The sequence below is a fragment of the Artibeus jamaicensis genome, unplaced genomic scaffold (genome assembly GCF_021234435.1).
Source record: "Artibeus jamaicensis isolate MK-2021 breed Jamaican fruit bat unplaced genomic scaffold, CSHL_Jam_final contig_384, whole genome shotgun sequence".
In the NCBI taxonomy this organism is placed as follows: Eukaryota; Metazoa; Chordata; class Mammalia; order Chiroptera; family Phyllostomidae; genus Artibeus; species Artibeus jamaicensis.
Window position 1 is genome coordinate 12017627 of NW_026521810.1, and position 16192 is coordinate 12033818.

General features: G+C 48.5%; 1 protein-coding gene across 2 annotated transcripts in view; it reads left to right on the forward strand.

Moving 5' to 3' along the window:
* The window catches only part of MERTK (MER proto-oncogene, tyrosine kinase), a 91428-nt gene that overhangs the window by 13705 nt on the left and 61531 nt on the right, over positions 1–16192 (forward strand). For both annotated transcript variants that reach the window (XM_053664564.1, XM_053664565.1), the window contains exon 2: positions 9008–9410. In XM_053664564.1, coding sequence (XP_053520539.1) covers positions 9008–9410 — 403 coding nt within the window. The remainder of the gene's footprint in view (positions 1–9007; positions 9411–16192) is intronic.

Below are 16192 nucleotides of genomic sequence, written 5' to 3' on the forward strand. Positions count from 1 at the left end.
TGTCAGATTTCTGACAGTTCTGAGTAACGGTTATTCAGTGGTTTCACTGTAATTTTAAGGTGGTTGTTCAAGGAGGTGAGCTATTTTTACCTTCACCTCTGTCGTGATTGGAAATCCTACATCTCTGTTTGGAGGTAATTCTTTGGTGAGCCAGGGTCCGCATTGCGGGTGGTTTGTGGAGGAAAGAAACTGTGAGTCTGAGAGTTCTCCTGGGTCTCGGGAAAGTCACGTCTGGCCCCTGGGGAGAACCGGCCTCAGACTCCCCAGGGGAAGGTGCCACAAAACCCTGGCCAGAAAGTATTCCTTCAGTGTCTTTCTCTTGACACTTGATGTGCTGCCAAAGGGGAAAGAGAGGCAAAACCCTTGGCTAAGTAAACATATATTCCTCTTTCACTGCAAGAGGCTGAATAGTCAGTCTAAGGCATAATCAATTCCATACGTTTGGCATCGATTGTCTGCGCATGCCTAGTGGCAACTTTGAAGTCAGACAGATCGTGCATTTCATGTAATGAAATGGTAACTGCCATGTGTTGCATGTCCGTGCACAATAAGCATTGTGCACAGTGTTCTGTGTGCGTCTTCTGCTCTCACCCGACACACTTGGTGTTATCTTCTGACTCTGTAGTGAGGACACTGAGTCTTAGATGTTCAAGTAACTTGCTCAAGGTCCCCTGGCCTCAGTAAGGGTGAGCTGGGGTACCCCTGCCTGTCTGACTCTGAGTCCTTATACCCACCACACTCCAAAGTCGTGTGCGTTCAAACCTGGATCTTGCGCATGGGGCTGCTCCGGCCAGGCCCTCAGGCACACCCCAACCAAGCGGAGGTGACTCATTCCTTAAGGCAGGGTATCTGGTCCTGGCAGCACGTTAGAATCAGTAGAAGAGTTTTCCTAAAACTCTGATGCCCAGCCGCACCCCTGGCTAATGGACTCCAGCCGTGGGTGAGCCCAGGCATCAGAGCTTTACAACCCTCCCCGGGGAGGCTGGTGTTCTGCTGGTTTGAGAGCTCTGGGGAGCGTGGAGAGGGTGGTGGGCTGTCACGGTCAGGTTCTGGGACTCTCTTTTCCGGTTGCATTGGTGCCCCCATGGAGAGACCTGGGGGCTGCAACTTGCTTGGGGAGCTTTTTTTTTTGCAAAGTACTTCTGCCAAGAAAAAGTCAAATGTGCAAGTCAAAAAGTGGGGTTCAGGCTGAAGGGGATGGTGAGGGACTACCTACAGCCCTTGGAGGCCCCTGGGGCTCCCGCTGCTAAAGTGTGTGTGCACGAGGCCTGGGGAGAGGCCCGGGTCTCTCTCTCTCTGTCTCATAAGCTAGTGTATGGGCTCCTGGTAAGTAAGTGGGAGAACACCTGATAATCATCGTTCCTGCTCAGAGGTGGGAACGCGTCACACCTCCAGGTGAGAACGCGTCACACCTCCAGGTGAGGACTCGGAGAGATGAGTGTGCTGTGGTTTCTCTGTGCCGCCCAAACCCGCTCCTCCCCTAGCCTGTCCCCTACCGGTGAACTCCCTGGGACTGCTTCTGCACAGTGACACCAAGTTAGGTTTATTGGCTGAGTATATCATCCTGCACAGTCATTGTCCATCTGCAATGCAGGTGTAACTGGGCGTCCTGTTTTTTCACCTGGCAGCCTGGGCCTGCTGGGGCTCTTGTGGAGAACCTGCACCAGGACCGTGTTTTGTCCCCGACTTCACTGTCTTCACTGCGCAGATATCTCAGTGGGTTCCCACTGGCAGCCCGGCCACCACGGTGGCTGGGACCCCCTCAGGCACACACAGCCCACCACTCCTGTCCCAGAAGGCCCCTGTCAGGCCAGCTAACTCCAAGGGGCTGAGTGCAGTCCCTCCAGAGGTTAATGTTTACCACTTACCACTTGAGAACTTCGGGTCACATGAGCTTAGGTCAAAGTTTTTAGAAGTTTTCTCTCCCGTTATTATTGCTGCTCTTTATCACTGGAGAATTCTGGACTTTAGCATAAAGTGAAGTAACACTAAGTAGGAAGTTTCTGTTTGTTTTGGGTTTGGCTTCATCCAACAGGGGTGGGGGTGGGGAGGACCCCACCCCCTTTAAACTGTGACAGGGAGGTGGCCTGAGGACACAATGTGAATAGCAAATATCAGCCAGAATTGAGGGCCGGGGCACCACTCTAGGCGGGGCCTCTCTGTTGGGTGGCAGGGGCGTGGACATAAATGGGATTCTGGAAGCCAAAAGCCTTTCAGATCCACCCCAGCAGGAGCCTCTGTCCTCCAGTGCAGGGCTGCTGGACAGCAAAGCCCAGCAAGCAGCAGGCTGGTGGGACTGGGCAGTGCCATCCCCAGGCTGCCATCCTGATCCTTGCCCACACATGCTCCACAGGTGGAGGCAGAGAACCCCTGGGAGTTCAAGGACACTCCTCACTTCTACAGCACCCCCATACCCTCCCACCCAGGGCCCCCACCCAGCCTGCTGATGTTTGGGCTGAACTTCAGAGACCTGGGCTCATGCCTCTGCCCATTGCGCTGTATGAGGAAGAGCAGGGCAGAGGTCCCACAGGCCGATGCTTTAGCCCTGTCCTTATCCTGCCACTCAGTTCCCAGGGCTGTGAAGCAGGCTGAGGGCACCTGATACCTGAGGGTGGATGAGTCAGACAGTGCTACCAGCCTGTGCTCTCCACCTGTCCAGCCCTCCAGGGCCAGGAGGCCACTCAGCGCACCTGCTGTACCTGCGACTCTGGGACCTGCAACTTCAGCAGCTGCTGAATCCTTCTGTATCCTTCTGAGATCGGAGACTTCAGGAGAACCTAAGGGTGCTCCTACTAGGAGAGGGTGTGCAGGCCAGCACTAGAGCAGTTCCCCAGAGCCCAGAGCTTTTTGGCCACAGGTTGGAAGTAGATTTTTTTTTCTGGTTCATGGCTGGTGCTTACCCTGCTCCAGTGATGCCATTGCCTGTGCCTTGTCTAAAACACACCTTCCTGGTAATCCCAGCCCAGGCTCCCACATTGGCCGGGACCTGTGCAGTGCACTGGTGGACCTGTGCATCTCATCATCCTCATCCACCGAGGGACTCTGATCCTGGCAAGGGATCCCACAGGGTAAAGCGCTTCCCCTGAGGGTGTATCTCCATGTGAGGGACTGGGCACTCTCTATCTGAAGAGCTGCTGGCCAACCGCCAGCCAACACTGCCCCAACCCTCCGGCCATCATGCATGCTCAGCATGTACTCTGAAGACATTTCTGGATTTGGGATGCACAAATTCTTTTACTGTTTTTAAATATATCTTATTGATTATGCTATTACAGTTGTTCTATTTTTTTCCTCCCTTTTATTCCCTTCTGCTCTGCACCTCCTCTCCCACAAGCATTCCTCCCTTAGTTCATGTCCATGGGTTGTACATATAAGTTATTTGATTCTCCATTTCCTATGCTGTTCTTAACCTCCCCCTGTCTATTTTGTACCTACCATTTATGCTTATTACTCCCTGTACCTTTTCCCCCATTCTCTCCCCTCCCTCTTCCCACTGATAACACTCCACGTGATCTCCATTTCTGGAATTCTGTTCCTGCTGCCTCTAGTTGTTTGCTTAGTTTGCTTTGGTTGTTTTTTTTAGATTTAGTTGTTGATAGTTGTGAGTTTGTTGTCATTTTACTGTTCATAGTTTTGGTCTTCTTTTTCTTCAGTAAGTCCCTTTAACATTTCATATAATGAGGGCTTGGTGATGATGAACTCCTTGAACTTGACCTTATCTGAGAAGCACTTTATCTGCTCTTCCATTCTAAATGATAGCTTTGCTGTATAGAGTCATCTTAGATGGAGGTCTAAGGTGCCTGGCGGCCCCTAACTGACCAGTGCTGAGTCTAAGTGACTAAGGTCCCTGAACATCTGACCCACTGTGGCTGCTTGTGGTTGGCAGAGGCAGTGCTGCTTCAGAGGCAGTCCCGCCACACTGCCCCTCCCAGTGCAGCAGTGGTCTTGCCTGGACCACCTCTTTTCCCTGCTGGCACACTGTTCAGCCTTGTGCCCACATCACACCCGTTTACTGCATAGATGTTGACTGCATGTCAACTCCATTCCCTTCACCATATTGAATTCAGAGAATGCCACCTCCAGACTTCAAAAAAGCTACCAACAAATTAGTTCAGGATAACAAGGCAAAGCCACATGAATCAATAAGTAGTATGCCTAACCGATTTCTTTGTTGGATGAATACACATTTCCTACTCACACCCCATGGGCCTGTTCTGTGCTGGGCAGGGAAGGTGTTTTCCATTATGTGTCTCCAGGGCTGGATGGGTATGACCCCCTATAGTTGACCTCCAGCTTCTGGAACACCTGGGCAGCTTCTCTTGGACCTGAGTGGGAAGCAACTTATCCAAGGTTGCTCGTAAGGTTAAACTTCTCACTTTAGCCACTAGCCCAGCCACACAAGGAAATAACCTTGAGGGAAGGTGCTTTGCAGAAAGGGGCATATATTCTCATGAAGTCTTTGGGTTTTCACACATCTCACACACTAGCTAATCATTGTCTCCACAATAGCAATTGTCAAGCAAGCTGGCCCCCCACATTTGCTGTTGTGACCTTGAAGATGAGCTAGTGAGAACAGGTTAATAATGAAAATGGAAACTTTAAAAATTTTTGGTGTGACCTTCCCCTACATCACTTTCTGCAAAGTAATGTTAAAGTAAGCCACTTTGGGAGGAAAAAAAGGGGGAGGGACATTGTATGACTGAAGTAGTAAGAATAATGAAAAATTGGCAGTTTACGATGAAATTCCTAATCAATCATTGCCCTTGGGTCCAAAGTTTTGGAATGACTTTCATTTTGCCTTTTTGCACATGATCCACACTCATTCAGCCCTCAAACACCATTCATGCAGGCCACCATGTGAATGGCAATACCCTGTCCCCCAACACGAAATTCCAGTGTGAACTTCACCAACCCTGTGGACTGCAGCCCCAGCCCTCCAAATCAGTGGTTCTCGAGGACTGCAATGTGGCAGGTTTTCACTGAGTCATAGTAAAATGAGAAAACAGTATAAACAGTAGCCAAGATTGACCAAGTGCTTACTATGACCCAAACATAACAATACTTTTTCTCTTCTAACAGCTGTCCTGGGCAGCACTGTTATTCCATCCCCATTTTTTTTAAAGATTTTATTTATTTTTAGAGAGAGGGGAAGAGAGGGAGAGAAACATCAATGTATGCTTGCCTCTCATGTGCCCCCTACTGGGGACCTGGCCTGCAACCCAGGAACGCGCCCTGACTGGGAATGGAACCAGAGACCCTTTGACCATCCCCATTTTCCCCACCAGGAGACTGGACCTCAAACAGCCTCACACCCTGCATTCTTCAAGCAGCAGGCAGGGTACAGATGCTGAGTGACCCCTCTGGAGAACTGCACTGTGTTTTGAGACTATGTCCCTCCTCAGTATTTGGGTCAGACTGACTTTCTTGTGCGAAATGGTGGTAATGGAAAGAATGCTGATGTGGTCAGCCTCTTCTGCTGCCCTCTGCTGTCCTTCGCCCTTTTTGGCTGCTCCTGAAGTTAGGTCTTTGGTATCTCCTGGAGGGTTTCCACACTTCCAGGCCTCCTCCTTCCTGGTGCTCTGGTCCAGCACAGCCCCTCCCCTCCTGTGTGCAGATACCTTCAGAAATCCTGCTGCTTCTCCCGGGACTCAGGGCTCACGGTGGCACCACTGGACAGCTACATTGGTGTTCCCAGACCATTAAGACCTCTTCTTTCTCTCCATTTTTCTGCCACCTCTATCCCTGGAAACCCTGGGCATCCCTCCCTCCTCCCCATTTATACCTTTACTCACTCATCCAACACACCTATTTTGAGCACCCATTTGAACTGGCTATGGTGTGTGTGTGAGGACTCATGGGGCTTTCAGTGGGTCCAGCAGGAAGAAGGAACTGAATGAGTGATCGATGGTGGGGGCCCAGCACCCACCTGGGAGGGCTGACTGGTCCGGGTGGGGAGGGATCAGGGAGCCGTGTCGTTTCCTGTTTAATCCTGGGACCCTCTGCTCCTCTCTCCTGGGCACGTGCCTTTGTGACCCCAATAGACTGTCACAGCAACTCTGAGTCCCAGGAGGTGCTACATAAATATTTGTTGGCAATTAAGTCATTTTACTGACTTCTGGCAGATCACATGGTGGAGACCAGTTATCTTTTCAGCCATGTACAGTGATTACAGGGTGGGTTGGCTGCCTCCCACCGCCAGTGACATCATCTGCACGGCCTGGGGGCCCTTCCGCCCCTTTGTTCAGGGAGCTCCGCTCCTAGAAAATGAGGGTAATACCCCAAACTGTAATCAGAGGTGAAACTGCAGGGTTGGGATTACAAGACAGGTTTCTATTTTATACTGTCTATGTATGCTTCTGTAAATATTTTAATTCTTCACAACAGACTGTGTGATGTTTGTAATTAGAAAGGTCAAATGTTTTTAAGTAAATTGAATAGACCAAAGAAAGTATCGTTTGCTTTCGTCAATCTACTGAATGCCTTCTATGAACGTTTCATATATTTAAAGAAAAAAATAGCAATTTGGGCAAAACCTGGCTCACTGGAGCTTCGTGAGTTGGAGGGACTGGAGGTAAGTTTGCAAGTGTAAGAGGCAGAGGTAGGCTGTGGACTTCGGAGACTGAAGACAAAGAGTGTGCAGGCCATAGGTAAACAGCCAGAGCCTTCATTACTGCAGAAAGCACCTCAAATCAGAGAAAAGTTGGGGCTGGAAGGAACCCAGGCTCTGGGCTTCTCCTCCCCCTACTGAAAGCACAGGCCCACACTCACGTGTCAGGCTTGCCTGGCAAATTGGGTCACCCTGACCTCCCAGCCCTGGAATAAATGGACACCCCAGCCCTGCACACCCACCTGTCTGCATGATTGGTCAAGGCTGTCCTGAGCAGCCCTCCACCGAAGTGTGCAGGGCACTGCGCACCCCACAGCCCCTGAGACTCAGTGTAAGGACAAGCAGTGAGTGTTCCCTGGTTCCTTCCAGTGAAGCCTCTTCTCCTCCACCCTGATCTTTACCAGAGACGTTTCCAAATGCAGCGGCCACGGGGGTGGACCTGACATGGGAGAAAGTCATGTAGACGTGGCTCAGTGACTGCAACTGTGGCCTTCAGAGGAGGCCTGTTTGCAGTCCAGAGAGGCTTGGCAGGGAGGAGGCTGGGGGAGTACATTCTCAGGCCCCTCATTCTGCCCCCAGGTCTCTTGCTTGTAGCTCAATTAACCAAAAAGTGCTTAGCTGGATACTTACACTAAAAATTATTTGCCATTGATCTGAAATTCAAGTTTAAGTAGGTGTAGTGTGTTCTTTTTTTAATTATTTATTTTTCTTGTTTTTTAAATTTTTATAGAATTTATTAGGGTGACATTGGTTAATAGAATTATATAGGTTTCAAGTATATACTTCTGTAATACATCATCTGTATGTTGCATGGTGTGTTCGTCTCCCAAAGTCAAGTCTGGTATTGCATATTCTTACTACATCTGGCACAGCCCTAAGCAGAGACCACCGTACACTGCACTCACACACTTGGGAGCCCAGGAGGGTGTGACATCTTGAACATGACAGGCACAGCCCTCGAGCAGGGATCAGGACCTTGGTGTACTCCAGTCACCACCTGCAGAATGCCAGCCCTATGTTTCTCCTACCTGCCTGTTTCACCAGAATTGTGGTCAGTGTATTTGAATACGTAGCAACCAGCAGAGAATGTATGTTCCAAAAATGCCATTAAAAGAACAAAAAAATACAACGATTATAAGCCTATATTTTTAGAAATAGTTATAAGCCACATGAAATGAAAATTTCTCTAGGTCCATTCCAGCTGGCAAGCATTTTGCTAGAAGCTCCAAGTCATTCTGTAGCTGGTGACATGAGCGTACTCTGAACCCCCTTCCCCCAAAACATATCTAGGAATGTGTCTCTTTGTGACCAGTAGAAGCCTTCCAAGGCTGCTGGCCAGATCTATGGTACAGTCTTGTGACCCTGCAACACCCTCATTGCAGGGAGGAGGGACCGGTTTCTCAGTGTCAACCTGGGAGCATGCATAGGAGGTGCCAAGATGGTGACTGTAAAGGGGAGGTGTCCAATCTGGGAAGAGAATCAGATTGGATGAGGGCGTGAAACCCTCACACCCAGAAGGTCTGGGAAAGAGATTGGATAGGGGGAGGACCCAAGAAAATCCCAGGGAGAACCAAGAATGAGATTGGTTAGTTTAAAAGAAATCTTGTACCTTCCCAAGCCCAAGGAAACATAACCAAAGCTTAACAAAGGACCCTCTCGGGGGCACACGTTGGCCTGTTTGCTCACCCGTTTGCTGTATTCCCTCTCTGTAGCAGCTGCACACTCCAAGTGCAGGTCTGTTGCAGCCATGTGGGCCCGGGACCATGTGGGCCCAGCGCCGGCTGGAACGCAGCTGTGAGTGGAGGCTAAGCTAACCAGCTCCGATAAATCTTACCCCTACACCTCCTTCTCCCATGCATGGATCCCTGAAATGCTCTTCTTGCAATTCCATGGAAGAACCCCAGTTTCCACCGGCAGTAGAAGGACTTGGGGGTGACTTACTCACAAAAAGAATGTTTTTGATGGGGGGTATAGTTCAGAAGAAGTTACTCCAAAATGTGCCTGTGGTATGTGGATTGTTTTGAGCTGAAGACAACTTTAGCCTCTTCCAGGCTCAAGGGACACTGTGCCCCTCTCAACTACCTAGAAGAACTTGTATTAGAAGCCTAACCCATAATAAGAGATTATCAGTGATACCCCTTTTAACTTATCTGTAGTGGAGGACAAACTTCGTTTACCAAGCAGATGCTCTTCTCATTGTCCGACCCTCTGAAGACTCCTTTCCTTGCCCCTTGCTCAGGAAGTCTTTTACATCCATGTTCACTCTCTGTCTCCGAACCTCCTGCATGTGCGTGCCTAGGGCAGTGAGGGTGCCCCACTTCTCCTTCAACAGGGCCTCATAAGTTGAGAACCTACTTGGAAAACTCCGGTATATTTAAAACTCACTGTTCTGTTTTGCAGCTCTGGCCGAGGAGAGGAAAGAATCCATGCCTAGCCTGCCATTCCCAGGAGACCCGGCTGACCTTGTGCCACCCACCTTTCCTCCCACCAGCGGGGCCCAGCCTTTTATGGTGCTGCCACTAGTCCTGCCCAGAAGAACCCACACAGGAAACGCAGCCCTTCCCAGCGCGACCTCGGCCAGCTCCAAGCTCGTACCACCTCTTGCATTTGATCACACAGTTAGCCACATAATACTTTCTGAACACAAGGACGTCAAGTTTAACTGTTCAATCAGCATACCTAATGTGTACCAGGACACCCATATTTCTTGGTGGAAAGATGGGAAGGAACTGCTTGGGGCTCATCATGCAGTTACCCACTTTTATCCAGATGAGGAAGCCACAGCAGTGATTGCATCCTTCAGGTACGATTTCTCCTCTCTTTCGATGTTCTGCAGTTGAGGGTTCTAAAACAAAGGCCTCCTCAGTACAAAACAGCCTCTGCTCTCTGTGTTTGCAGCTCCACAGGTCCATTCAGAGTGTAGACTAGCATCAGCGAGTCTGCATGGAGGATCTCTTCCCAGCTGGTTGTAGCCCCCTGGATATAAAGGCTCTGGGGCCTGGTGCAAGAGTGACAGCTCTCCCGCTGAGCTGGGAACGCGCCCTCCCAGGTGAAGCATCCCAGGGGGCACTGGCCATCAGGCCAGGGACTGGGAGGCAGCTCTCAGCAAAACGGGAGCTGGTGCTCCTATGGCTGGTAGGCCCACAGACCTGGTGATCGGTGATTTCTTGGCAAAGGGAACATTTTCGTGGTTTGTTTTCTGTGCAGTCGAGGGCCTTTTGATGGTTCCCATCACTAAAGCTGGGAGGACGTTGCTTTCTTAGTCGGTTTTCTCTGTGAAGATGTGAAGTGATCAGTTGGGTTTCTTGCACCCTAAGCAGCTGGTGTTTGACACGCCCGTGCCCACAGCTGCCCTGTAGGGTCTGATGCCTGCTGCTTCTGGTGGTCCCCAGATGGAATCGTACATGACAAAGCAGCAAAACATCTGTATAAAACAAGGACATAATTTCTTAAGTCAAACCATCAGCTGGCCGCAGATCACTGACACTGTAACTTGCTTTGTACTCGGAAGACTTTCTTCCGGCTCACTTTCGACACGTGCGTGCCACCAGCACCATTTGATCTGTGACAGGTGGACAGGACGCGCGTATCAGTGCACTTTGCATCCTTTTAAAATTGTTTTATGTTTTTCATTTTTTAATCATGGTGACATATCCGTAAGTAAACTTTACCATCTTAGCCAGTTTCCAGTGTGCAGTCCCATGGCAGTAAGCACACTCGCACGCAGTGCGGCCATCGCCACCATCGTCTCCGAACGTTTCCGCGCTTCGGGACAGAAACTCCTTGCGTGGGAAGCACTAACTCACCACCCTCCCCCACCTCCTGTAACCTCTGTTCTATATTCCTTTTCTGTGAATTTCTCTACTCTACGGACCTCACATAAGTAAAAATGTACAATATTTGTCCTTTTTGTATTTCTCTTAAGAAATACAAAAAGCTTTTAAGAAGGCTTTAGAGCGTACCTGATACATAAGAGCCATTTCTGAGCTGTCTAGCCCAGGTAGGACAGGTCCTAGGGACACAGAGGCATTGCTTGTCCCTTTAGGACATTCTGGGGCCCACCCAGGCGAGGCTGCCGTGCGTGACAGGCTCTGCAGCTGCTGGCCCTGTGGTCTGTCCAGGTGGCTCCTGTGTAGACGCCATGGCTGATCTGTATGGGTCCTGTGGTTCCACCCGGTTCAGATGTTTGTACTTGGCCAAAATTTTGGGGTATTTTTATACCTTTTTGAAAGCAGTGCATTCATGTAGTAGAATATTTTAACTCTTCAAAACTCTCTCCCACCCAACCCCCAACCCTTTGCCCACGGGGAGCTGAAGTTGCCCATTTCTCGGGCATCTTTCCAGAGATTCAGTGCTTGGGTCGAGTGTGCGCCGGGCCCCTTGTGTGAACTAAGCTAACAGAGTGTTCCTGGCAGCCGTGGTGACTCAGCACCCGTGGTGTACCCGTGGCTCACCTGTGGCTCACATCGTTGGGGCTGTATAAATGCTGCTTTCAGCAGAATCATGTCATAGATGGTAATCACATTTATTTCTTAGCATTTTTATTTTCCTGAAGTAAATATTGTTTCCTTGCTCGCTAGTTTGTTTGATTTCCTAAGTGTCAATCACTTAGAAAATCACTTCTCAATCACTTCTCTGAACTCTACATGAAAATAGGCATTTCTCCTCAGAGGGACAAAATGATCAGCCTGAGTTCTTCCCTGGTAGCGCCTGTCCTAGAGCCGTCCCCTCTCCTGCTCTGGTCTGGGGCCCAGCTGAGCCATCTTTGTGCTCCCCCTGGGGCCCCTCAGTCCCTCTGACTCCCAGCTGCTGCCCCCAGGAGCCCAGCCCCGTCCTGGCACTCCCTCTCTTGCTTGGCATTGAGCCCGTCCTCGCTGGCATCCTGGGACTTGCATCCCTGAAAATGCCATTTTGGTTCTTAGCCTCACCTTGAGGGAATTTGACATGATACAGAATTCAAGAGGCAAATAATTTCCTGTTGTCGCTTGGAAGTCATCAATATACTCCCTTTTCACTCTCAGATTTGTTCTTGCTACTTTGATTCACAGGTAAATGACCTGCTTCTCTTTCCTCCGGAAGCTTTGGGATCTGCACTTTGCCTCGGGCCTGTGATAGTTCCTGATGAAGACCCTGAGTAGGTCTTTTCTCTCCCACTGTGCTGTCCACCGAGGGGCCTGCTGAGGGCTGGCCCGAATTTCCAGGACCAGGCATTTTCTTGAATCACGCTCCCACCTTCTGTGTGTTCTCTCTGGAACAGTTCCTGGGTGTTGGAACGTGCACGTTGCTATTGTGAGCCCAGAGCCTTTCCTGCTGAGCCTGCATGGAGACAACCCTCTGGTTCTGCTGCGGGCGGGGAGGGCCCCAGCCACAACTCCTTCTTGCCTCCCTCGCACCCTACCCTGCCTTCAGCGTGGGAGTCTTTCCTCAATGTGCGGAAATAACAGAGTTCTCTGTGAAAAACCTGTCCTTGGCTGTAGGGCAAGGGTACCATGGCTGTGGACTTGCCAACCGATGTCAGCACGCAGTCCTTCTCACCGCCGAGCTCTTCCTGACGTGAATGTGTCAGCATAAGAACTGTCCTAATCTGTAGAGAATTTTCTTTTACTTTAAATAATGTTTTATCTTTTAATTACAGTTGATATTCAATATCTCATTAGTTTTAGGTCTACAACCCAGTGACCAGACATTATATAAGTAAGTGATCATCCTGATTCATCTAGTACCTATACGACACCACATGTAATTATTATAATATGATGGACTATATCCCTTATTCTGTACTTTACATCCCCGTGACTATTCTGTAACAACCAGTTTGAACTTCTTCATCCCCTTGCCTTTTCCCTCATCCCCCCGAGGCCTCCTCCCATCTGCCAACCATCAAAATGATCTCTGTGTCTATGAGTCTGTTCTTGTTCTGCTTGTCTACTTATTTTTGTTAAGATTCTACATAGAAGTTAAATTATATGGTATTTGCCTTTCTCTGCCTGACTTATTTCCGTTAGCACAATACCCTCCAGGTTCGTCTATATCATTGCAGACGGCAAGATTTCATCCTTTTCCATGGCTGAGGCATAATCTGTTGTATACATGCACCATTTCTTTATCCATTCATCTGTGGATGACACTTAGGTTGCGTCCACAGCTTGGCTATTGTAAATAGTGCTGCAATGAACATATGGGTGTATGTCTTTTGATATAGTGTTTTGGGTTTCTTCGGACAAATACCCAGAAGTGAAATTGCTTGGTCCTTCTTTGTTTCTTGTTATATATATATAGCCTTTGTTTTAAATTATATATTCTTTGTCTGGTATAACTATTGCTACCGCACCTTTTTGTTTGTTTCTATTTTCATGAAATATCTCTCTCCATCCCTTCATTTTCAGTGTCTGCACACCTTTTAATCTGAAATAAGACTGTTGTTATCCTTCCAGTCACTGTATGTCTTTTGATTGGAGCGTTTAATCCATTTACATTTAAAGTATTATGATTATTGATAGATGTGTATTTATTGCCATTTTATTATTCATATTTTAATCTTTTGTTTACTTCTTCTTCTTAAAGAAGACCCTTTGACATTTCTTGTAATACTGGTTTGGTTGTGATGAACTCCTTTAGCTTATTCTTATCTAGAAGGCTCTTTGTCTTTCCATTCTAAATGATAGCTTTGCTGGGTAGAGCAATCTTGGTGGTAGGTCCTTGTTTTTCATCACTTTGAATATTTCACATCAATCCCTTTTGGCCTGCAAAGTTTCTGTTAAAAAAATAGCTGACAGTCTTTTGGAAACTCCCTTGTAGGTAACTAACTGCTTTTGTCTTGCTGCTTTTAGGATTCTCTTTGTTTTTAACCTTTTGAGTTTTAATTATGATGTGTCTTGGTGTGGGCCTCTTTGAGTTCTCTTGTTTGGGATTCCCTATGCTTTCTGGACTTGTATGTCTGTTTCCTTCACCAGGTTAGGGAAGTTTTCTGTCATTATTTTTTTCAAATAGGTTTTCAATTCCTTGCTCCCTGTCTGTCCCTTCTGGCACCCCCACAGTGTGAATGTTGGTGTACTTCAGGTTGTCCCACGGGCCTCTTATACACGCTTCATTGTTTTGGATTCTTTTTGTTTTTGCTGCTCTGATTGGGTGTTTTCTGCTTTCTAATCTTCCAAAGTGCTGATTTGGTCCTCTGTTTCATCTACTCTACTGTTGGTTCCCTGTAATATATTCATTTCAGTTAGTGTATTCTTCATATCTGACTAGTTCTTTTTTATGGTTTTCCATGTCCTTTTTTTGATGCTGTTGAAGTTCTCATTAAGTACTTTGATCATTCTTGTAACCATCCTTTTGAACTCTGTACCTGTTAGTTTGCTTGCCTCCATTTCATTTAGTTCTATTTATGGAGATTTCTCTTTTATTTGGGGCATGTTTCTTTGTCTCCTCATCTTGGCTGCTTCCCTGTGTTTGTTTCTATGCATTAGGTAGAGCTAGTAGATTCCCAGTTTTAGTAGAGTGGCCTTATGCAATAGGTGTCCTGTAGGGCCCAATGGCCAGCCTCCAAAGTAACTTGAGCCAGGGACTCCAGGTGGGCCCTTCCTTCCCCCACCCCCAGGAGCTGTGTGTACCCTTCTTTATACTTGAGCCTTGATTACTATTGGCATATCACTACCAGGGATTCACCACCAGGCCGATTGGCTGTGAGGACCGGCTGGAACTATAGCAGAGGAGGTGCTGAGTAGGGGCTAACCTCACAGAGCAGGGCATGCTTCAGTGGGGCTTTGGTGCCTTCCAAGTAGTCACTGGGGAGGTGGTCAAGTGGTAATCCTGCATGGCCTGAGGCTGTCCACTCAGTACAGTGGCTCTGAGACCTCCCAGAGGTGCAGAGCAAGGTCAGCTACTGCCTGTGCCCTACCCGTGACCACCTGGCAAAAGCTACAAAGCTATCTGCAAATGGCTGCTACTTGTGCTGGGCCTGGGGGCTCTTATCAAGAGATACAGGATATGCTGAGGCCAGATGCTGCTTGTTTAAGAGAGTTTAGGAAAGTCCAAAGCATGAGTCACAAGAGGCCATTGGTATGGAAAAGCCACTGGAAGCGGTTTATTGTGGGCCCCAAGTTGGGTGGGGTGGGGTCTCAGGAAATCATCAGGGTGGGGAAAACAGTGTTAGCTAGGTTGAAGGAGACTTATATTTGGCACCTGCTTGATGAATTTGTGGGGGGAGGGCTCAGAAAAGGAGCAGTGGCCTCTGCCAGCACTTCTGTCTTGGAGAAAGCTGTCATTTCACCTCTTGTCTTGATGTCAGACACTTCCATTCTTCCCCATAGTTCCTGCTACCCCAGGACTGAGATCAGAGCACATGAGTACTAGTAAGTCCAGGCACAGGCCCATTCAAAGGAAAGCCTGGGACTGCAGAATCCTTGTGTCTCACTCAGGCACAATTCCTGCTGGTCTTTACATCTAGAGGGTATGGAGACTTCTGGCACGGGAACCCCAGGCTGGGAAGCCTGATGTGGGGCTGGGGTGCCTCACCCCTCAGGGGGGTGGGCCTCCACATCCGAGATACCCCTCCTGATTTTTATCTGCCACGTGTGTGGGACCTGCCCGTTTCATGTCTCTTTCCCTCCTACCTGTCTCCCTGGCCACTTCTTTATGTCCTTAGTCATAGGACTTACGTTCAGCTAGATTTCAGATGTTCTGAATGATAACTGTTCTGTAGTTTACTTGTAATTTTAGTTGTGGGAGGATTCAACCACTTCATTTACCTACACCAGCCATCTTGACCAGAACTCCGAGAATTTTTATAAGAATTTATTTGAGGCAAATGGTTAACATAAACTGGGGAGCAAGATCTCAGATGCTCCCAAGAATAACAGTTTTACAGCTTCTTTTAGGCATTTGAAATTAAGGAGGGAAAGGAGGGAAGATTACATGAAAGACAGGGAAATCAAAGGGGGGGATGGGGTTATGGGATAATTAGCAAGACTATGTGCTCTCCTGAGGGTGGTTAGAGTTTACTTCTAAGGTGTGTTAACCTAGATGCACAGAGACAATGGACATTGCTTTCTGAAGGCAAAGACAAACCTTCTACTAAAAGTTATATGCCTGGCGCATGCCTACCAACTAGGACTGGCTGGTTAGGAATTTAGAATCAGATCATCCTGTAAAGTTACTTTCCATAGACCCCTTTTTTCATCTACAAATGACAGAAGACAGAGTTTGGTCACATCCCCTATGTCCCCTTTTGTAGTCCTGGCCTGAATTTTCCTTGCTGGTTGACTGAAGGTCCTCCTGGGCATTCTGTGCAGTCTGACTTCTATGTCCCAGGGTGTACTGCACGGTGGTTACTTGGGTGTGTTCTGCACCCCCATCAGATGCCTTCCTGGGGTCCTGGTCCCCCTCTGGCTGTCACTTTTTCCCTGGTTGCCAGCTCTTCATGTCATCTGGCAAGCCTGCTGCCACACCGGGGTCCTGAGGCATGGGTGTCTTCAGCCTGCCAGATCTTTTCCTCCACCCCATGGAATCCCAGGTCTTGCCTGAAAAAAGTGACACCTCTTCTAAAGTGAACTTGTGAACCATGTGGGAAGGACTCCCTCTGCAGTAGCT